General features: G+C 51.2%; 6 protein-coding genes across 6 annotated transcripts; 5 read left to right on the forward strand and 1 right to left on the reverse strand.

Annotated features, from left to right (window-relative positions):
- Positions 1 to 119: 119 nt before the first annotated feature.
- IAR55_006914 (uncharacterized protein) lies at positions 120 to 2,436 on the forward strand (the record flags this gene model as incomplete). The annotated part of the gene is made up of 3 exons (XM_066949992.1): positions 120 to 455; positions 520 to 817; positions 1,070 to 2,436. The coding sequence occupies 3 exons, from the start codon at positions 120 to 122 to the stop codon at positions 2,434 to 2,436; spliced, it is 2,001 nt and encodes a 666-aa protein (XP_066799684.1).
- A 299-nt stretch (positions 2,437 to 2,735) lies between these two features.
- Positions 2,736 to 7,158, forward strand: IAR55_006915 (uncharacterized protein; the record flags this gene model as incomplete). The annotated part of the gene is made up of 17 exons (XM_066949993.1): positions 2,736 to 2,826; positions 2,926 to 3,128; positions 3,192 to 3,455; positions 3,536 to 3,787; positions 3,864 to 4,685; positions 4,737 to 4,847; positions 4,902 to 4,970; positions 5,027 to 5,209; positions 5,270 to 5,350; positions 5,411 to 5,560; positions 5,612 to 5,903; positions 5,975 to 6,132; positions 6,186 to 6,251; positions 6,303 to 6,387; positions 6,437 to 6,522; positions 6,587 to 7,049; positions 7,115 to 7,158. 17 exons carry the CDS (start codon positions 2,736 to 2,738, stop codon positions 7,156 to 7,158), a joined length of 3,420 nt encoding a protein of 1,139 aa, XP_066799685.1.
- A 3,593-nt stretch (positions 7,159 to 10,751) lies between these two features.
- IAR55_006916 (uncharacterized protein) lies at positions 10,752 to 12,716 on the forward strand (the record flags this gene model as incomplete). Its single annotated transcript, XM_066949994.1, has 5 exons — positions 10,752 to 10,822; positions 10,877 to 10,989; positions 11,045 to 11,129; positions 11,187 to 11,367; positions 11,427 to 12,716. The coding sequence occupies 5 exons, from the start codon at positions 10,752 to 10,754 to the stop codon at positions 12,714 to 12,716; spliced, it is 1,740 nt and encodes a 579-aa protein (XP_066799686.1).
- A 405-nt stretch (positions 12,717 to 13,121) lies between these two features.
- Positions 13,122 to 17,126, forward strand: IAR55_006917 (uncharacterized protein; the record flags this gene model as incomplete). Its single annotated transcript, XM_066949995.1, has 21 exons — positions 13,122 to 13,202; positions 13,277 to 13,331; positions 13,414 to 13,471; positions 13,559 to 13,602; positions 13,703 to 13,819; positions 13,894 to 14,039; positions 14,105 to 14,165; positions 14,216 to 14,277; positions 14,333 to 14,397; positions 14,455 to 14,594; positions 14,645 to 14,692; positions 14,742 to 14,879; positions 14,930 to 15,022; positions 15,072 to 15,104; positions 15,160 to 15,273; positions 15,325 to 15,458; positions 15,514 to 15,544; positions 15,601 to 15,685; positions 15,742 to 15,758; positions 15,813 to 15,947; positions 16,000 to 17,126. 21 exons carry the CDS (start codon positions 13,122 to 13,124, stop codon positions 17,124 to 17,126), a joined length of 2,784 nt encoding a protein of 927 aa, XP_066799687.1.
- A 2,357-nt stretch (positions 17,127 to 19,483) lies between these two features.
- On the forward strand, positions 19,484 to 20,533 carry IAR55_006918 (uncharacterized protein; the record flags this gene model as incomplete). Its single annotated transcript, XM_066949996.1, has 3 exons — positions 19,484 to 19,647; positions 19,712 to 19,876; positions 19,942 to 20,533. 3 exons carry the CDS (start codon positions 19,484 to 19,486, stop codon positions 20,531 to 20,533), a joined length of 921 nt encoding a protein of 306 aa, XP_066799688.1.
- A 194-nt stretch (positions 20,534 to 20,727) lies between these two features.
- IAR55_006919 (uncharacterized protein) lies at positions 20,728 to 21,400 on the reverse strand (the record flags this gene model as incomplete). The annotated part of the gene is made up of 5 exons (XM_066949997.1): positions 20,728 to 20,841; positions 20,906 to 21,010; positions 21,080 to 21,109; positions 21,197 to 21,283; positions 21,347 to 21,400. 5 exons carry the CDS (start codon positions 21,398 to 21,400, stop codon positions 20,728 to 20,730), a joined length of 390 nt encoding a protein of 129 aa, XP_066799689.1.
- Between the last annotated feature and the right edge of the window lie 256 nt (positions 21,401 to 21,656).

Raw genomic sequence — 21,656 nt, forward strand, 5'->3', positions numbered from 1 at the left:
ACCTGCATGCTTTACAGTATTCTCCGTACCTCTTTCTCAGGTTGCTTCATTGTCGATCTGAAACTTGCATTTCTCTCCACGTTCTCTCTCAGCATTGGGTGCAACACATTCCACACGCCATGTCTCTTGCTCAATCATGGTCACTACCTCCGGTACCATCTCGAACCGCCTCTCTTAGATCTCTGGCCAAGTGGCAGAGATTCGAGCAAGATCAGGCTTGGCATTGTGAGAGTGAGAGTCATAGATTGAGCATGTCGTCGATCGTCACGGCGGACAGCAGCTCGACGCCATCGCGATATTCGGTCTGGTCATCCTCCTCCTCGGATGCGTGTTCAATCGCGGGGGGGTTGATCACGCCCAAAGGTGACGATAGGCTGAGCAGACCCTTGGACAATGCCAGTCTGGATGATAAAGTCAGAGCAGCCGAGTCAGGGAAAGGTGAAGCCTGGTGGTCGGTGAGTAAGATTAGGATGCCTTGCGTATAGCATTACTGATCAATTATCGGTGGACTTGCATTAGATGACAACCACTTCCGTCACGTCCATTGGCGACCAGAATGTCTGCCTGGACGACTCACCTACTCTCCCTACTGTCGCCCTTCCGCGCGCAGACACAGTCCCCAGCATTGAGACATTTCCGATCCCATCAAGAATGAAGCTGTCTCAGAAACAGGTCGGCAAATTAGCAGTTCGCCCACCTCCACTCCAAGATCTTGGGATCAACCAATCATCCACCTCCAGTAGCGACCCTTTCTTGTTTGACTTGTCCTGGCAAGACATGGCAATGGAGCGACAAGTAGTTGACGGTACAGAGACAGGTGAGTACGGAGTTGTTACCTGCATTGAAACTCCACCTCAAACCCTCCGCGCCTTCTTTCTTTTGTGGCATACTCTCAATGGGCGAGTGTGGATGAGACACATCGAAGTCAGGCGTGTCTTGGAGTTAATCTGTCAAAATGAACGGATGGCAGACACTGCGTCATCCTTCACCCGTCCAGCCGTCGTCCAATTACTCGCTGATACGGGAACACAAGGCGCTCGTTACTGATCATGCGAATATGGTATCGCAGCTCTCCCGAACAGACCCAAAATCCCAACAGACCATCCTCATCGTCCGTCCACTCATCGAAGCAGTCGTTCCCCTCTTTCCCCGACACGCTCCTCTCGGCCATCCCTCCCGAGCTTCATCAGCACCCCAGATTTCACATCACCTCCACCTATCCCAGTACGCGCCTCGTCCAGGAAGCGACCGGTCCCTCCTTCACGAGGATCTTCCCTCCCATCGACGGCCCAATCGTCTCAGATTGTATCCGCCCCTCACCATACGCCTACCTCGTTACCACCTCTCAGACCATCCACGCTCACCCCATCTCGTCCTGCAATTCCCGTACGAGCACCATCCCATCCCCCACCCGTTGCACTCAATACTCAATTACGATCATCTTCGTCCATCAAACGAACCGTCACCCCCACCCTACTGCAACCCATATCCGAAACACCTCGAGATCTCGACGTTTCGCCTGACGCGAGCTGGGCTCTTCGGTCGCCTCGTCGTCGACCTGCACTTCACCTATCAAGGTCACAGCCTGACCTTAGGAGGTCGCCACTGGACATGACAGTCAGATTTCGACTGAGGCGTTCCAATTCACAGTCGTCCAATCAAGGCAATTTTGTGTCTCGAGATGCGTTTCCGGAACCAAGACGGGATTCGCTCGATCTAGGCAGCTTGCGAGATAGTAAAAGAGAAAGGACCGGAGGGGAAGCGGGACGTGCGTCTTTCTCTGACATAGCGAGGACGTTCTTGCGGGATAGAGAAAGAGATAGACCGCTTGAAGAGAGTCCGACTTTGCCTTGCGAAGAGACCATCGGCAGGCCAGGCATGAAACGATCGCCTAGGACACAGAGCTTCAATACCAAGCGGCCGACTGGCAAGAAACGGCCGTCTTTGCTCGCCCTGCCACAGAGCTGGAGTCCCAAACCATTGGCACCTCGTTCTACGTCTGAACCTGTGATCGTCTCCCTGTCCTCACGACTCTCATTCAACAAGGTTGATAGGCTCGAGCTTCCGCGAATCTTGACGGACCTCAAGGATGTGTTTGATGCGCCCACGCCGGACCTGGAGCTCGATACATGGACCAAGAAGGAAGCCATCGAGGCCGTCCTTGAAGCGGAGAAATGGACATGGCCAACGCCTCCTTCACTGGCGTCATCATATGCTACCGTTCATAAGCTCCGGATGCAGGGTGAGGATACTCCAGGTTTGATCTCGACATCGGACACGATGGACTCGTTCAGTCCGCAAACGCCGAGCTTCAGCGAGTTCTGTCTGCACGGTGAGGTGGAGTGGTTGGAGCGGGAGAAGCAGGAGAAGCGGGAGGCTAGCAGGGCTGACTCAATGAATGAGGGCAGTGTGGGGAGTCTGGAGGTCAGTCTTTAGTTAGACATCACGTTGCATCAACCAGGCAGTCTCAAAGCTCTCGTGAGCTGTAAAACATACTGCTTAGCGTGACAATAATGCAAAGATATAGAATTTTGCGAAACATGACCTTACCTTGCCCGAATTTGCTACTGCCGCAAATACAGTTACGTAAAAAGATGTCTGGCGCATACCTTTCGCTCGGACCTGCTTCGTCCACAAGATGTCAACCAACCTTTTTCGAATGATCTTGATTCCTCTTGCTCAGTGCTCGTCTATCAGACTCGCTCATTCACTAAAGCTCAAGTAAGGCATGCGGTATGTCTACGACATCCGACTATGTCGCCAAGTTCCCACGTCGTCGTGGGCTTTCGGACACGGTACAAAAGTATTGGTTAGATGAACCGAGAAGTGAGCTCTGCCTTGTCCGCGGATTGCCACCCATCGCTGATCTGCTGATCACCCTCTTTCTTCCCCTCTCCCCTTCCTGTCAATCTCGGTGTCATGTAGGACCTTCTGGAGCACTCGACTCGTCGTTAAAGAAGCATACCACCTTGTTGAATAAGCTTCGATCGACTCTACTCGTCGGACCCGCCGACGCATTGGTCAAGGACATCGATGGTTTGACTCTCTCCAAATACCTCGAGGAGATCGTCGCTGCCGTTGTTGAAGGATCCAGCAAAGGAAAGGGGGATCCTGAGATAGCTGTCGATGTGAGCTACCTGAGTACTTGCGATGTACATGAGCTAGTCAGCTAATCGCTGGTACCCGGGAAGATAATCGTACACCTTCATACGCGTTTAACGCCAGACTTTCTCCCGCTCACTCACCAAGCTCTGTTGGCGGTTTTGTCCTCAAGCAACGCAGTTTCTGCAACTTATGGGAAAGATGGAGAGAAGGATAAAGAGCGGGAAGACAAAGAGAGACTGGCAAAACAGCGACTCGTCCTCAGGATAGTGGCAGAGCTTGCTATCGTGGGGGCATGGCCTGAGGGAGCTAACAAAGGTGCAACAGAAGTCGGCAAGGTTCTGAAGGGCCTGGTGAGTCACAGTCATGTGATAGTGGATAAAGGTATTCTCGATACCACACTTGCTGACTTGGTCTCGCCCTTTCCACATAGATGACCGGAGATCCTCAATACACCAATCTTCCGCTTCTTTCCACTTTCCTCAAACACTTTGGTAGGGCGTATCTCGGTTCACGCCCAGCTTCGGAAAGTGAGGCAACCAGCGGGGAGGCGAATGTTAGGGAGAAGGACGAATTGACGGCCGACGTGATTGAACTTGTGCCAGCTGAGGTGCAGAAAAAGATGAGGGAGCTGTTCGAGGGTTACTTCAACACAGCAAGCAAAACACTTATCAAAGGTCAGATTGTAGGTGTCGTGCTTCTTGACTCGGTTCTGTTATCTGTTTGTTGTCAGGCGCCAGTCTGATCAAGCGATATTACAGAAACTTCTCGAACAAGATAAACGGAATCACGAAGCGTACATCAAATCGGGCGAGATCTTCGAAGATCGTCAACAGGCCTATGAGAAGATGACAAGAGCTGTTGAACGTCTTACCACTGGCATCAATGCTCTAGCCGACCTTCTCAGCCTCCCGCGTCCCACGCTTCCTACAGCTGCAACACTGTCCAAGTCTGGTTTGCAGATCGTTGAATCTGCTTCGTCTTTCACGGTCAGGGAGGATGGCCTTATTTCTGGTGGCATCTGGGACGATGAAGAAGAACAGCGGTTCTACGAGAGACTCATTGATTTGAAGGAGGTTGTGCCTTCTGGTCTACTCGGGATCAAGGACGACAAGAGACCAACAGGAAAGGGTGACGAGGCGATCAAAGCAAGTGGTGATGCTGAGGCAGCGGACGAGCAAGACGATGGTCAGGGGCAGCTGAGTTTGGAGGCTCAAAGGGCTGAGGAAGAGGTTCTTCGACGTCAAGTGGAGCAGATGGAGCTGAACGCAGACGTCCCGACTGAACCCGCTCAGCCTATTGAGAGTATAGATATGGCCAGGACAGCTTCAAATTCGACAGTCGGATCTGCGGTCACTCGACCAGATCTGGCAACGATGGACGATGACACATCAGCGCCGACCGCGCCCTCAGAGACTATAACATCGATAACTGAAGACGACGGTCTACAATCTGGACCTGCTGCGAGACTCACAGCATTATTCGCTGCTTTGCCTGAGGCGAACAATCGCGAAGTCGTCGATAAGCTTGCTGTAGAGTTTGCTTTCCTCAATTCAAAGGCTGCCAGGAAAAGGCTTATTAAGGTAAGCCCACTGGCCATCGTAACGCATCCGCTAATCACCCACATCATACAGTTCATCGGTGAAGTTCCAAAGCAAAGAACGGATCTCCTGCCACATTATGCCAGATTTGTAGCAACCTTGGACAAATACATGCCTGATGTGGGAGCCGGTGTTTTGGAAATTGTACGCTTTCCCTTCTCTGTTGTTGTGGTGTGGCGCTGACAGTACACTGGATAGCTCGATGAAGAATTGAGATATCTTCAACGCAAGAAGATGGTTCGGGAACTGGACAGCGTCCGCCTCAAGGTGGGCATTCGAAGGCTATGTCATTGTAAATTGTACTTACATACTTTCTTTTGCAGAACGTTCGGTTCTACGGCGAGCTAGTCAAATTTAAGGTCGCTAAGCCTTATACTATCCTCCATGTACTAAAGGTCTTTTTGGACGACTTCCGTTTCAACGTTGAAAATATCTCAAACCTGCTGGAAACTTGTGGGAGATTCTTATTGCGGTTTGAGGGAACGGCAGAGACGGCAAAGAGGATGGTGCGCGAGTCTCGTTATTTTTGGACGTGTGTGAGGCGGTGCTGATGAACGTCTCTGTAGGTTGAGATCATGAGGCGTAAGCAGGGAACTCAACATCTCGATAACCGTCAGCAGGTCATGTTGGAAAACGCTTTCTATATGGTGAGTCGGTTTTGAGATCTCTCGATCCAACAAGCTTGCTCATAATGTCCTCTTTTGCAGTGTAATCCTCCGAAACGAGTCGCTCGAGAGGTGGTTGAATTACCTCCCATGCACAGCTTTATACAGCATTTGCTCCATGATGTGCTCATGAAACGGACGTTGGACAAAGTACTCAAGTTACTGAGAAAGCTGCACTGGGAGGATACCGAGGTGGGTTACCCCAGGCATGGCATCTCAAACGACGGCTGACGTATGAAACAGACGTACGACTTCATCCTGTCTTCTTTCACCAATATATGGGAGATCAAGTTCGGTAATATTCCCTATCTTGCCGCACTAGTGTATGATCTTCAGCGATATCGTCCCGAATTTGCGATTGCCGTGGTCGATCAGGTCATGGAAGATATTCGGATCGGAGCTGAAGAAAACATTTTCAAGTTCAATCAGAGAAGGATTTCAACCATGAAGTATCTTGGAGAGCTGTACATGTACAGGGTGATGAATGCCTCTGTCGTTTTCGAAGTGCTCTGGTCATTGATTACGTTCGGCCATGGTGAGTATCTATTTCACGAGTAGTGTATACTTGTCGAGCACGAAGCTGATGACTCATTGTACGGTATCCAGCTGAGCCAATGCCCTTCCCTGGAAGAGACAGTCCCATTGACGCAGTCGACGATCTCTTCAGGGTCCGCTTAGCGTGTACGTTGTTGGACACCTGCGGAGCCTGCTTCGACAAGGGTTCCCAGGCTAGGAAGCTCGATCACTTCCTTGTAGTCCTGCAGGTGAGCGGACGAAAGTAACCCAATCGGATCGCGCAGCTAATAGCGCTTGTCAGCTCTATACCGTTTGCAAAGCTGAATTGCCGATGGACGTCGACTTCATGTTGACGGATACGCTTGATGTGAGGATTCGCCTTGTCATAGTCATCAATCGCTGACTCTAAATGACGTAGGCTCTTCGTCCAAAAATGACACATCTGAAAACACTTGCTGAGGCGGCGGCAGCAGTTGACGAGATCGTTGCTACTGGCGATCAGGGTGAGTTCATGTCGTTGGAGAAGTCGAGATGTGTCTAACGGCCGTGCAGACAATGGATACGGATCAGATGACGGTAGTGATCATGAGAATGATCGACAAGCTCCCGCTGATGACAAGCTTGACAACAATGAAGAGGTAGGTGACTCGTAGCTGCAACGACGGATAATCGATGCTGATCCCATGGCCCGGACATCACCAGGATCCTCTTGAAGCCGAGGATCATAGGGATGACGACGGCGAGGACGAGGACGACAACGTGGTTCTGATCCGCGCAGATCATGACATCAAGGATGACGAGCAGAATCAGGAGGAGCAACAGGCTTTCGACCGAGAGTTTGCCAAGCTCCTCGCGGACACTACCGATACCCGGACCCAGCAGAGAAAGGCAGCTCCCCCCATATTCGACACGGCCGTTCCGCTCATCCGAAGAAATAAGCCCGATGAAGGGAAGTCGAGCAAGGAAGATGGAGACGGTAGGATGCAGTTCACATTGCTATCTAAAAAGGGGGGAAGGCAGCAGATACGGTCTCTGGAGATTCCAATCGACTCGAATATCGCTATGAACTCGAGATCCTACCAAGCGCAGAGCAAGGCGGAGCAAGAACAGCTCAAGAGGCTGGTCTTGCAGAATGAGAGGAGGTTAGAGCGATCAGAGATACAGGGTACGTTGTCTGCGTCAGGTCGGTTGGCTAGGGAATGAGGTACTGATCAACATCCTTATTCACAGAAATTGAGACAAGAGGTGTTCGACTTCGATTTGCACACTCATAAGTGGACTCGGCTTTGGCATGATTGCTCTTCGCAATGCTAGCTGGCCAGGATAAAGGGTCTTGCCACCCCCTCCCCCCGGGGTCCCATAGCGTTTGTGCTGGGGGACGACAGAAGCACTCCTGCGGAGTCGTTCCATCGCTATGCACATAGCGTGCGGCGCCAGGTCGGATCGAAGGGGATACAATATCCCTTTAGTATTCGTACCAATGAGAGAGCCGATGCATGATAATGTTGACGAGTCAGCCTTGATGAAGCATGGTGGTCGCGGCGTGCTCGCCAGAAGCCGGTGACTCAGGACACGTCATGTACCCGTCGATGCTCACATCAGGTACCTTGAGCATATGTGTACTTTCAACGCTTCAGTCCACTGTATCCTGCAACTTTCACAAATCAATCCCAGCATCGTACACGGGAAAATGCAAGGGACAAAGATGTACCGCAGATGAATACGCTGGATGCAACTCGTGACTTCCAAGCGTGCGACCAAGCTCACGCAGTGATACTGCTCCTGACATACACAATCCACTCAAGCGATACGGGATGATGGGATCTTGATGATTACGTTTGGTACCTGAGTCCAACTTAGCGTGTTTCTCTTCTAAGCACGTTCATTTCCATGGAATCAATCGACGCGTTCCTGGCAAGTAGCGTAGCGAGATGCGGAGCAGGTCTCCGAGGGGAAATGGCAGTGGGTCGGGCGATGTCCAGTCCTCCACTGTCACTTCTCTGATCCAGTCGTGGGCGTGAGTGCGTGGAGTTACTTTGCACTGATCTCGGGGGTGGAGCTTAGCAGATGCGGGAGTATGCTGGATGGAACCATATCTGCCATATGTGCATCACCCTCTTGGTGGTAAAGGATGACGAGATCGGGATCACCTTTAGTGCTCCAGGATGGAGACACCGGTTCACCGTCGCTAATGATACAGCCGTACGGTAGCTCGGTTGATCGTATCAGTCAGTACGTCACCTGCGTATAGATCCTCTTTTTATCCGTTCGACTCGACACGTCTGCATGCATACATGTCGGGACCTGGGTTGATCGGCATCTGTCAGATGAGACGTCATGTACGTCGCACGTTCGTGTTCGGTCGCTTTCAGAGGGAGATAGTCTCGCTCGCTTCGCTCGCCGAGTTGAATCGTAAAACAGATGACGAAAGGCTTTTGACGCTCGTGCAGAGAGGGCGGGCTGTTGATGGAGCAAAAGCGTCCGGCCGGTCAAGAGCGGGAGCAGTTTTTCTGTTTCTGATTTTGTTTCCTGTATTGCGGAGGCAAGCTTACGCCAGGACTACTTCAAGCTTAATCGTTTTAGGTCCGACATTATAGGACACGTCGCAGATGCAAGAATGGTTTGGGGCGAAGAGACCGGGACGAGAAAGCCTACCTGGAGAGGAAAGGCAAACGACGGTAATTGAACTTGAAAAAGGGTAAACTTGATTTACATTCTTCTCGGTGCACCGAGACAGGCACCGAGACGGTGAGACGCTGTACGAGGGAAGGGGGGTCTTTCCCGTACCCTCAGACCGATGGGACAGACCCCGCTCTATGATCGCTTGCAAAGGTCAAATGTCAGACCCAAAGCCCCGACTCGCGGCAGCCAACGAGAAGCAAGAAGACCGGAGGGGAAAGGGGGTTTTCAAGGTTAAAACCAGATCTGTTTTCTAAGTCGCCCCCGGACGACGGTGAGACTTCAGAAGCCTAAGAGACATCAAATTGTCGGTTAACAATCTAGAGTGCAAAGACAATCTCAGATCGCAGGATAAGCCTGATTCACAAACGTCATCTCTCTGATCTGTCATGCGAGGGGCATCACAGTACTCGTAGTGTGCAGCACGTCGTTACCGCTGGGAGCGGTCGCTCACGGAACATCCTGGCTATAGCCCTCGCGCCAGAGAGCGAGAGAGTGAGTGAGTATTCAGGTACCAAAGCACGCACTCGCGGGGTTATGCAACCGTTCCAGGGGAGTCGTCATTGAGAATTGAGATCGGACGACATGTGGTACTCGGTAAGCCTCTTTTCTCCTCCTCTCGGTTGTGGTCCTCTTGCGATATGCGTTTCGCACCTTTTTCACCTATTTCGGGTCACAACCTTGCACCCTTTTTCACTCTCTGGCGGGTTACTCCACCTGTACGTACCTGCCGTCCGTTCCTTACCTCGTGTGGAGGTCGAGGAATCGGTAAGTGGCTCTCACCCCAAACCGCCTCCGAACCCCACCTGCACCGTGAACATCGGGATTTGGTAAGAACGAATGACCCGTAGATCAGTTTGGAATCGACTAAACTTGCGTCTCTGTTTGCATAACAGTTGCCGGGAAACAAGGACAAGGGGCAAGTCCAAGAAGACCCACCCAACCCCGGCGATCTCACGCCCTTACCACATCACACCCACACCCAAACCCCACTGCTCCTGATCTGCTCAACCCCTACGGAAGCAGAAAATTCATCCATCGTCAACCGGTGCTTACGACAAGAGGAAGCCAAAAAAAAAAACCCAAAGAAAAACAATAATAATTGTTCGCGATAATACCGAAAGCAAACTTGTTATGAGTAATTCCAATGCCTTTTCGGAGCTGCGGACGACGTAACGCTAACTTATCTCGTTTAAGCGGCAATTGAAATCTGATCCCCTCCTCGTCCCTCTTGGAAGAGCGACAGACGACCTCGCCTCCCCTGCCCCTACGCCCCCGACGGCTCTGGATCCAAAACACACAGCACAGTCCATTGTCATGGTCTCTTTGCATCCACTTCCTTTCCCCCGTCCCAACGAACATGCAAAGCTTCCATCGACAGTGATCCCCCGCCATGGTACTTACGAGAGACGTCAGATCTCCAGCATCATTCCCCTAAACCCGTAATCGTCCTACTAGCCTCTACATATAATAATCACATCAACAAAGAAGTAACGGTCAACATTCTTCTTTTCCCCTTCGCCCCTCATCGACGTTGTTCAACACTTGTGATCTGATCCTTTTCCGATACGACTCGTCCCTCATCAACCTCTTCGATTCGCTCACGATCATACTACCGACACCTCCCCACGTTTCTGACCGGGTGGTGACAAACCTCGACTCTTAATTGGGTTACACTTTTTGTCTCACGCATAAAGCTTAATGGAGGAAGAGAAAAAAACAAATCACACATAGGAGGATCGGCTTAAAACACAAAACTACCACCAAATCCAAAGCATACGCTCTTCCTCTCGCTCCCCATTATCATCCTCCCCCCCCCCCTTTTGGAAGTGTCCCCTCCCCTCCTCACTCTTGCGTTCAACTCAGTACCTGGATCGACATTTACTAAATCGATTTAGAAGGTTGTGAGAATTAGACCCTCCGCTACCTTGCTCGTTTGGACGCTAGCAGAAACTTTTGTGTACGAATCGAGGTCTTGCTTAGTAGCAGATTGTATAGTGGCTTTCAAAGCATACTGGCAAACAGGAAGACAGGAGGACAAGACCAAGCAGCCAACGAGACCTGCGTCACACGCACGACCTAGAGCCGATCCCGAATACAGAGCAGGGCGAATCACAGGACACACCCTTTCTTCTCCTCTCAATCGAATCCTCCATTCTTGTGCGAAGCCTTCAGACTCCTTGCGACAATGGAGATGTATCAAGGAGCCTCAACCCAGCAACCAGCTGCGATTTGCGCGCTCAAATCGCCAGCAGACGCGTGAGTAATATGGGTCTTCGAATTTTTTGGTCAGTCATACTGAACCTCCACCAGAATTCACATACTCGAAGCCGTCCGACTCGGGATTGTACCCAGAGTCACTCGTCGATTGACAGGTCATGAAAGAGCCATGATCAGACCTGGGACAGTATGGGTGTGGGAAGAGGGTCAGTCTCATGCGCTGCATTTTAGACGTCAAAAGCTGATGAACAATATCTGCAGAGGAGACAAATATGAGACGGTGGACGGACGGACGGCGCTGGGGTGCCTCAAGAGTAGGCGGCGGCGGTTTCCTGGTATATACCGAGTGAGTGGACCGCGCTTAAGAACGGTCGATTCAGAACTAAATCTCGCCCTCGACTAGATCATCCGAGTCCCTTTCACCTCCTCCCTCTCGTCCGGATTCGCCGTACCATCCTCACTATTCAAGTCCTTCCTCTTCTCGACGACCAGAGAGCCTGATCAAGCAGACTTACTCGACGACCATGACTCATCCTGTCACGGGCAAGGTCAAGAAGTTTCACGTCGTCGCGTACTCGAGTAAAGTAAGCCAAGGACCTTGCATGATGGCGCGAAATTTATGCTGAACCCCTCCGCGCAATAGCATAACCCTCAGGGCGACGCTCACAACCCGCTTCCTCTGCCTCATCAGCTTCCAACCCTGTCCCCACTCAAAGTCACTCCTGGCATATGGCCCGAATGGGAGAACCGTCGAGAACCCGAGTATTCCGTGCGAAGACCCGGTTCTTCGTCCCAAACACCCTTCCCTGACGCGTCACACTCTGCGCCCGCAACAGCAATCTCGTCTCCCAGTGGTCCTCATTACTCTGTTCTTGTCCCTCCTACGGCTTATCCTGGCCTTCGACCTCCTTCTCCTCGACAGGAGAACGCGTACGCTCGACCCCTTCCTCCGCCCTTTCCTCGTGGCCCGTACGATGGTCGCCCCGCTCCATCTGTCGGTAGCGTGCGAGGTCCAAGTGTACCTTATACTCCTCCTTATCCACAAAATCCTCGAAGGGACGTCTACGAGCCTCAAGGCTACCCAGGTCGACATATGTCTCAACCTCCTCTGCCACCGTCTCAATCCCCAACAATTCCTCAACACAGCAGCGAAAGGTTTCATCCTTACGCTCCATCTGCGCGGTCATCAAGCAGGGTCCCATCCTACCCTCCATCTACCGGATCTTCGACTTCCACCGCTCCTGGTATGATGCCCCCGAGTACTCCCACTGAAGGCTCTGTCGACCGGGACGGAGCTCAGCAGAGGATTGAACCACCACGGGTTTCCCCTTCACAGACGCATCCTTTCGCCTACTCCAGGCCTCCCAGCAGTTCAGGAGACGGCGCCAAGATGCGACAATCCTACGAGTACCCTTTACCCTCCCCGGCGTACTCGCAGGATCGCACTTCGCCTGAAATCAACGTGAAGCCCGTCTTCCCTGATAACATCCAGACTGATCCTCGAAGATATCCCTCTAGTGAGCAAGGAGCCATCGATCAAACGCCTCGAAACGTCTCTGCACCTACACGCTTGCCACCTTCGGCCGGTAGCACAAGCTCAAGTCCCAATCAGTCCATGCATCAGCTTCAACCTCCTCAGTCTTCTACTCCCACAGGTCGATCACCGAAGATGTCAATCTCCTCGGCATTGCTCAACCATGACGGTGGCGTCTCTGGTACCGGAAGCAACGGCGCGGGTCTCACTCTGCCTCCGTTGAGGGTGACATACGACGAGCGAGATGGCGGAGCTGGTGGTCCCGTTTCCTCAGGGACGAGACTGAGCCCTCATGGCCACGGCCAAGCGACTGGGGGAAGTCCTTCAGATAAGAGTCCGAAAGGCTGGGGAGAGGATGCTAGGCAATTGGGAGAACTTGGTAGGAGGGTGATGTTGTAAAGCGGATGGGTTTTCTCTTTATCTATTTCGTTTTCGCTCTCGTTCGTTCGTTGTTTGGTCCAGGAAAAAATCATCAGAATCTGATAGCAGAGTCGTTTTGTGAATCATTAGCATTATCATTCATCATGGTTCTCTCGAGAATCAAATAAGCAGTACATTGTCTCTAGAAAGAAAAAGATGTATACAGTTGCCAAAAGCAAAGCTTGACTTTGACACTGCTGCCTCAAATAAACGTTGACGTCACAAGATCCCGGTCGACATGCGTTTATGGGTTGTGACGTTTTAATCACCTCCCATACATGCAAGCAACCCATTGGTCTTGCCACAGCCATCTGCTCAGACAGGTTCTTCGCTGCTCACAGGGATCGACACTAGCAGACCGATTGGCTCTCTTCTCCGTCGGATATGGCGTATACAGGTCCCGGTGAGGCGACACCGCTCTTGGCACCGGCACCAGCGGGTCCGTCCTCCAAGGTCTTGAGCGAGGTGAGACCCATCTGTCATACGTCCATCAGTTCAAACATTGCTGGCGACTCATAATTGACTCCACGGACGAACAGACCAAGGTCTACCCTCTCATCCATCTGATCAGGGTGGATATCATGACTCATATAGGTACGTCTCGACCACATACCTTCGTTATACTACAACCCACTGGTATACCGAACAGATTCAGCTGATGGTGTCTGTCTCACAGATACACCACTATCGTATGAGCAGCTCTTGGCTCCTGATTCGACATATACCATTGTGCGGTATGTCAAATAAAGCCCCATATACATTACAGTCGTCCAGGCTAATTACAATCTGAAATATCCGATGGGTCCATTTTGAACGTCTAGACCTCTGACCGAAAAGTATCTCGAACTCCAAAATCAAGCAACGGGTGAGTCCCCTCGTCCTTTCATATCTCTTTCGTCTCGAAAGAGAGACCGGGGAAGAGGCCACTGAAGCTGAATGGCCCTGGACTTGTCTCCTCTCGACAGTGTTCTGTCTACTTCTCAACAAAGTCCAATTTACTCGAGATTCTGCCCAATTGTCCATTTCCACCTTGTCCCTCTCCCGAGCGACCTTATGTGAGATCTTGGCCATTCGCGTATTGCGTGAGTAGGAAAAGTCCCGCTATGTTCTTTATCGTTATCCGTGGGCCAGCTCGCTGATATCATCGCCCACCTAGGTGGTTGGGCTGAAAGAAGTTTACCCTTGGCCATGGTCCTTCTCACCCCTTGGGCTTTGTTTCAGGGCGCTTCTCACGAGGTGTTGGATAGGGCAAAGGAGGAAGGAGATGACGATTTGTTGACTGAGGGCGGAACAGCGTTAGAGGTGAGCATCGAGCGGAGAGAAAAGTGAAAGGGAGACAGAAGAAGCACAGCTAATGCAGAGAACAGATGGCGATCATAAGTAGCTCAAAACGTTTCATTCGGAGTCCTTCATGTCAGAAGGTGATCGGTGGGTGTCATCTACAGGGCTAGATGCGTCCGGGCTGACAGCCCTACCAGAGGGCATCTGGTCCGGTCGCATCATTTATTCGGCACTCAATGCACATGCTCTGATCGCCGATGTAGGTGGATACCAGTCATGTGCTCTTACATGTGCTGACGAAACGTTGTCCTCAGAACTACAAGAAGAAGCCGATTCAAATGTATAATCCTCACAAAGCGCCATTACTGGACCACTACCGGTAAGTTCGACCTGGGTATCTGGCGTAAGTCGCTCTTGCGATTGACCATCGTTGCAGCTTAAAGGTGCCGCGATATCGATCGATGCTGGAATACATCAATTTCCTGGTCCTGTTCATCCTTTACGTCGTGGCCATCGAGGGTCTAGTAACGGATCGGATGAACGGCAGAGAGATAGCGTTCATCATTTACGCTCTTGGTCAGTATGCTTTCTGTGACTGAGCCTTCATATTGATGCTTTTGCTTCAGCCTTTTCATTGGACAAACTCGCTGCAATCAGAGAACATGGCCTGAAAGGTAAGCTTCTGTCGACCGGGAGTCCGGAGCTCTATTGACACCTTCACAGTTTTCAGCAGTAGCCTTGTGAATGGCTTCGACTTGGTATTCATGATCATCTACGCTGTATATCTAGGGGCCAGATTATATGGGTTTCACTACCACGACGAGGATGCTTTAGCTTTGGGCGCGGATTGGCTGGCTATGGGTCAGTTCGTATGCGATCCAATAACAGGACGCAAGCTTATATTTTTATAGGTGCCGTATTGATCTTCCCTCGTCTGGCATTTGTAACTCTCGCCAACAATTTGATGGTTTTGAGTATACGGTCGATGTTGACGGAATTTTTCTGTAAGCTTTTTATTGCGGTCTACGAAATGACCAAGCTAATACTACCCAGTCCTGATGGGCGTTGGGGTGTTCTGTTTTCTTGGTATGTGCGGCTTGGGATCGATTCGGACAAAGCCAGACCTGACTTCATCTTGAAGGCTTTCTTTACGCTCTTTTTACGCTTGGTCAAGGCCAATTTGCTTTGTCCCAAATCGGATGGTGGCTCCTGGAGGTATATTTCGGTCTCGATGCGTCCGGATTCGAACAAGCCCGTGAGTGCGGCGTGCATGTTACCATGGACCCTGCTCATGACATACGGCCAGACATCTTCCACCCGTTCCTGGGACCGATTCTCATGGTGTCCTACGCCTTGTTATCAAACACTCTTCTGCTTACTGTGCTGGTTGCCATTCTGGGGAACACGTTTGCCACGATCAATGCAGATGCGGCTGCAGAGGTAAGTCAGCGATGACACGGATTCTACTGATGATGAACAGTCCATGTTTCGAAAGGCTGTGTCCACGCTGGAAGGGGTCAAGGCAGGTAAATCTTAGCTATAAGTGCTTGCAGCTTGCATCGGAGCTGACGAGCAATCGTAGATGCTGTTTTCAGCTATCAGTTACCGTTCAATCTCGTTGCTGTCGTTGTTATGTGGCCAATGAGCTACATCCTGAGTCCACGATGGTGAGCCACTTGAAGTCATACAGGCATTACAGGTGGCTAATGAACATGCATTGCAGGTTCCACAAAGTCAATGGTGGGTAGATGTCCATTGGGCGATCACTAATTCATGCAGTATTCATGATACGAGTGACCAGCGTCCCCGTCCTGCTGGTGATCGCGCTGTACGAAAGACAGTCATATCGCGAACAAAGCGTAATGGAGCAGTTTGGGGACTTTGCGGAGCGATATGTCGGAAATCTTCCAAGGAGGATCAAAGCTGCAGGTGAGTTGGCATTTCTGCGGGCTGGCCCGGTGACTGACATACATTGCCTTAGCTGGCTTCGAGAATTTTGGTTCAAGAAGAGATAGCGAGACAGTCTTTGAGATTGAACGAGAGGTCGGTAGTTTCTACCACGGATGGGACGATGATGGCCTGGACGACCAAGACTTTGCATTGCCTCCAGCATTCGAAGCTGGCAGCTCCTCGTCCGACGAAGCCGAACCTTGCTCGCACGCGGGCAAGCCCGCTACGGAAGCCACATCGCCTAACAGCTCAAATCAAGCACGATTCTCGTTGCCACCTAAATCTGCGCCAGCGCCGATGACAGCCTCTCCTTCTAGGATGGAACACGATATCAGAAGCCCCAAGCCACGACGCAACTCGATGCCCTCACCGCAACCTGAACATCGACAACCTGTATCTCAACCTCAACCGTTTGGCAGAGCTCGAAGGAACAGCTCGATACACGGCCCAAGCCCTCTTGCCCAGCTCTTCGTCAGAAGTCCCGAGGCCGATCGGATGGTGGCGAGACGGAACTCCATGGCAGGAATGGCACTTTCTAGCTCGCAGCCTGCCCTGTCTTCGTTCCTGGGCCCGGCGAGGCCGAGAACGAAATCACATTCTCGAAGTGATACACTTCCAGAAAACCGGCTTCGAGACGAAATGGGAACCTCTCCAATGTCTAGACCAGCATATAAATCACATTTCCCTCGGCCATCTATCACGCCTATTGAGGAAGGCAAGGGTCTGTCGTTCTCCAACACCATGCACGAGTCCAGAAAACTACCTCAGGAGACTCCTGGACCAAAAGAGTCCAGGTTCAAGGCGGAAAGTCAACAGTCCGAAGAACAACCACCTTCTTTCCATTCACCTTTCCCCTCATCTCGCTCGCCTCCTCGATCTTCCCGAACTGTGCGTTTTCCCGACACTCAATCATCTTTGAACGCAAGCGTAGTTCCTTCACGACAGAACCCACCTATTCAGAGTGGAGTAGGAAAGATGAAGCCCTCCACACCGGGAATCGTGAAAGCCTCACAGGTAGAAGCTATGGAGATGAATCGGCCGGAGGAGGAGATGGAGTTGGGATTGAGTATGAAGGCGAGATTGGAGGAGATGGACAAGAGGCAGAAAAAGATGGAAGAGATGTTGGAGAGGTTGTTGAGCAGATTGAGCAGTGGGTGATGTCTGCAGTACGGAATTAGCAGTTGTAATCATTTAAACACGATTGTACGATGTCATGTTCATAGCATATCTTGACTCTGCGCGCAGCGAGGCGACTCTGCTCATGCCGGTGTGCTCGCCATTCACCATAGGTCTCAGCAATCATCTGTCAGTAACCATCTGTGATGAACGTTCTCTCGCTGTGTTTGATCCCAAAAAAGAAGAAAGCTGCAGACGGATTATTGTTCTCTGACCTCGTTTTGATCACACCAGCCGTAGTAAGCGTTAAGTCAATTCACGCCTTGCGTGGGCGCCAGACGTGATGATGACGAGACGACGGAGATCCGATCTATTGTCCGATCGGCAGATCGCCATAAGCGCCTCACACGTATTCTTCTCCTTTCCTGTCAACTTGCAGGAACCCGATCCTTCCCCATCCCGTCTCGGGCGACATGGACCGTTTGGTCCGTACATTCGCTCATTTCATGCCGGACGATCGTCCCCGGGGATTGACCCCATTTCATCTAGATGCACTTGTACTTTGTATCTAGGCATCCCTATCTCAAACGTCTAACCTACGCCACTGCTACCAATCTACAATCCTGTCTCTACTGAAGAGACCGGTCATTCCACTCTGAAGGGGGCCCAGATCAGATGGAGCAGAAGTTGACGAACGGGCAGCAGAATGACCGAATGAAAGCAAGCATGCATGCATGGTCGGCATGAATCCCATCGTTACGCCACCCCTGTCAATCGACCGTTACCAAACCAACCAACCAACCAATTCATTAAACACCTTTGAGAACATTACATTTTGGTAACGGTATGCCGTAAAGAAAGCGATTTCACCTCGATCACCTCCCAACTGAACTTGACTGGGAGCAGATGCTTCCAAAAAGACGTTAGTGTCTCTTTGTCAAGTGCATAAGGACCACTGTTGAATCACGTCATATACCATGTTGCTGGATCCGGCAACTTGTCTTTGGCCAATTCACCCGGACCCACAATTGTGGGTTCGTCGTCGTTGTCGTCTTCCGATTCTGCTTCCGCTCCTAAGAGAACTGCTCTTGATCCCGGGATGTAACGTCTTCATTTCTGCACAAAGGGGCTTCTGTATATAGATTTTTCAACGCTAAAAACTAAGTTACCGATGAAAAAGATCATACGATACCTTCTTGTCGATGAAGCGATATTAACAATGTGTCCGATTCCAACTCTCTCTCTCTCTGTCCGTCTGTCTGTCAGTCTGTCAGTCTGTCACGCTGACGTCTATCAAGTATGATCGGGAAGATAGTTACGTGACCCTTTGATCCCCCGCGGGGAGGCGAGGGTGCAGTAAGGGAGGTTGTAACCTGTTTAATTTGTAACCACCTTCGTCATTTCTAATTTCAGAACGAGATATTCACCAGATCGCAGGATTTCCCCTCTCTCTTTTTTTTATGCGTTTGTCCCACTCGGCTCTCCAGCTAAGCAGATGATGATATTCGTCATTCTGAATGACAGAGCCGAGCAGCCATAGCCGAACCCAAAAGAGAAATATAAATAGAAAGGAATAGAGAGTCACGATAATAATAATGTACGGGTACTAAGGCTTTACCCGAAGCCACCCTGCTCCTCTCTCCCCTTACGTTCAGATTCCAAGATCGGACCGGGTCCACTCCCGGACCCTTTCCTTTCTTCTTCAACCAGAATCTTACGGAGCAGGACCCGCCGACTCTGTAGTATAGTACGAGTACGGGTACTACTTTACTGTACGGGCAGTCAGATCGAAAATAAACCTCCTCCCTTTCTGATCATTGTTTTACGTACAGGCCACCAAAGATCAGATCATTTACCTACATTACCCCTGGCATGCTTGCACTCCGGTGCCCTCAGTCTCAGCGACACCGGTGAATGGTATCTTACTCCTTCTGGTCTAAATGAAAGTTCCTCAACCCCTTTCCCCGACAGAGTCGTTCGATACTCTCATCTCTCAAATGGGCTAAATCGAGAGCAAGAGAGGGTCTTGGATCGGTCGGTGGGTCGTACGATGCCAATGACTAGAATGGACATTGGGTCGACAAGGAGAGATCCCGAGACACATGTGATTTGATTTTGACTCTCAAGGTGTGATAGGAGAGGTGGTCAAAAGGGCATCTAGGATCAGACGTCATTTGATCAATGATGGCAATCAAAGTGGTGGTTGGTAACCTGACACTACCCACTTCAGGGGTACTCGTATATGTGACTATCTTTCTACCGACCGATCCAAGAGAGATACCATACGTATATAAGAGGTTCTTTCCCCCCCATCGACCATATCTCTTCTTTCAACAGATTAATCCATCCTTCTTTAGTCTTACGCCAAGTACATCCAATCAAACCCAACCATATATAAGATGAAGTCCGCTACTGCTTTCGCTGCCCTTGCCGCCCTCGGCGCCGTCTCGGCCATGCCGACCACCTACCCTCTCATGAAGAAGGCCATGGCTGCCGACGCACCCACCACCACCCAAGTCTTGCAATACGCCTTGACTCTCGAGAACCTCGAGAAGAAGTTCTAGTGAGTCGACCAGTTCCCCCCCTCATCATCCTGGTATGCCGTTGCTGACAGCTCTCCCTCGTAGTGCCGATGCTCTCGCTCAGTTCGACGAGGCGGCCTTCGAGGCTGCTGGTTACCCCAACTGGGTTCGAGGACGGTTGAGCCAGATCGCCGGTCACGAGTCTGACCACGTCTCTCTCCTCTCCGGTGCTCTCGGTAACGACTCTGTCGCCCCTTGCGAGTACAGCTTGTGAGTGTCCTGAACAGATACTGGATCTTGTAGCGCGACCGCTGACCGACCATCCTGATGTCCAGCCCTTACACCGACGTCAAGTCTTTCATCTCTCTTGCTACCACCATTGAGAACGTTGGTGTCTCCGCTTACGCCGGTGCCGCTCAATACATCGACGACGCTTCATACCTTACTGTCGCCGCCACCATCCTCTCTACTGAGGCCCGACACCAAGCTTGGGAGTCGTCCGCTGTTGGCGGTTCCAACCCTTGGGGATCCGCTTACGACACCCCTCTCTCCCTCAACATGGTCTACACCATCGCTTCCGCTTTCATTACCTCTTGCCCTGACAGCAATGCTGCTCTTCCCGTCAAGGCCTACCCCGCTTTGACCGTCGACAACGGTGCCAACGCGGGTGACGACGCTTCATTCGTTTTCGAGGACAGCCACACCGCCACCAACTACGCCATCTTCTACTCCGGTCTCGGATCCAAGTCCGTCCAACTCAGCCAGGACAACGTCGCCACCATCCCCTCTAACCTCCAAGGCTACTCTTATGTCGTCATCTCCACCGCTAGCGCCGCGGCTGACGTCACCCCCGACAACATCGTTGCCGGTCCCGCCATTCTCAACTTCCCCTTCAACGCTTGGACCGAGAACCCTCCCTTCCAGTAAATGTTGATCAATTGTCAGTTCTTACGGACATTCACAAGCGGAAAGGACAGTCAAAAGTAGTGAAATTCAAAATAGGTGAAAAGGTAGTCAGTGATAAGAAGTTTTCTATAATCTTGTGGATGTATAACCCTTAGTTTCTAATGTCACTCCGATCGTGACCGTTGCGTCGTTAACGTTCTGCATCTCACAATATCTCAACCGTCATAAGCCGTAAACTCAATCTCAACGTCTGTTCCACCAGCAGGCAGCTCAGCGACACCAATACAGGTTCGAGCAGGTTTGGGTTCAGGCATCATCTCCTTCCAGATCTACAACAATCGTTTAGCAGAGCACTCCGTGAAGGAGGACAGGATCACTTGATACTACACTTACCTCGTTGACGGCCGCAAAGTCTCGCGCAAGGTTCGACAGGTAGATATTGGCTTTAACGACGTTGGAGAGTGTCATACCGGAAGCTCTGAGAACAGCTTCGAGGTTCTGTTAAGGTGTTTCAGCTTGTCGTGCATCAAGTTGTTGATGTGATGAAATTCGGAAAGCTGAACCGACCTGGATGACTTGACGTGTCCTGTCTTGGACCTGAAGTCGAGAACGCAATCCAGCTTAATATCAGCTTTGCACAAACAATGATGAGACGATCCAGACGAGGCTTGAAGCGCCACTCACAGTACCCTCGACCATGTTACCTTCCTTGGCCATCCCAACGGATCCGCTCGTATAGACATAATTACCAGCTCGAACAGCTTGGGAATACTGTATCGGGATAATTCCCGTCAGCTATCTTTCGTCAAGGGGATCTGCCTTGGAGGTACCCACGATTCCTGGTAGAGGAGCAGGAGCTTCCTTGGTGAGTGTATATTCGGCGGGCATTGTTTCGGGTGAGCCTGTTTAGCTGTGATGAACGAAGAGTGAGGAAGAACGAAGCAGGAGGAGAAAGAAATCTGACGCGAGAGGCCGAGATATATATCAGTAGTAGTTACCGAAAAGTGGGGGAAGTGGGGGACTGGATGGTGGAGGGTTGGGTGGGGGGAGGGGGAGGTGTGATGACCTGGTTGAGTGGGGGCGGGGGGGGGGAATCATTACGCATGCCTATTTTGTGGTAAGATAGGCACACCCTCAGTTCATG

The sequence above is a fragment of the Kwoniella newhampshirensis genome (genome assembly GCF_039105145.1).
Source record: "Kwoniella newhampshirensis strain CBS 13917 chromosome 10 map unlocalized Ctg14, whole genome shotgun sequence".
NCBI lineage: Eukaryota > Fungi > Basidiomycota > Tremellomycetes > Tremellales > Cryptococcaceae > Kwoniella > Kwoniella newhampshirensis.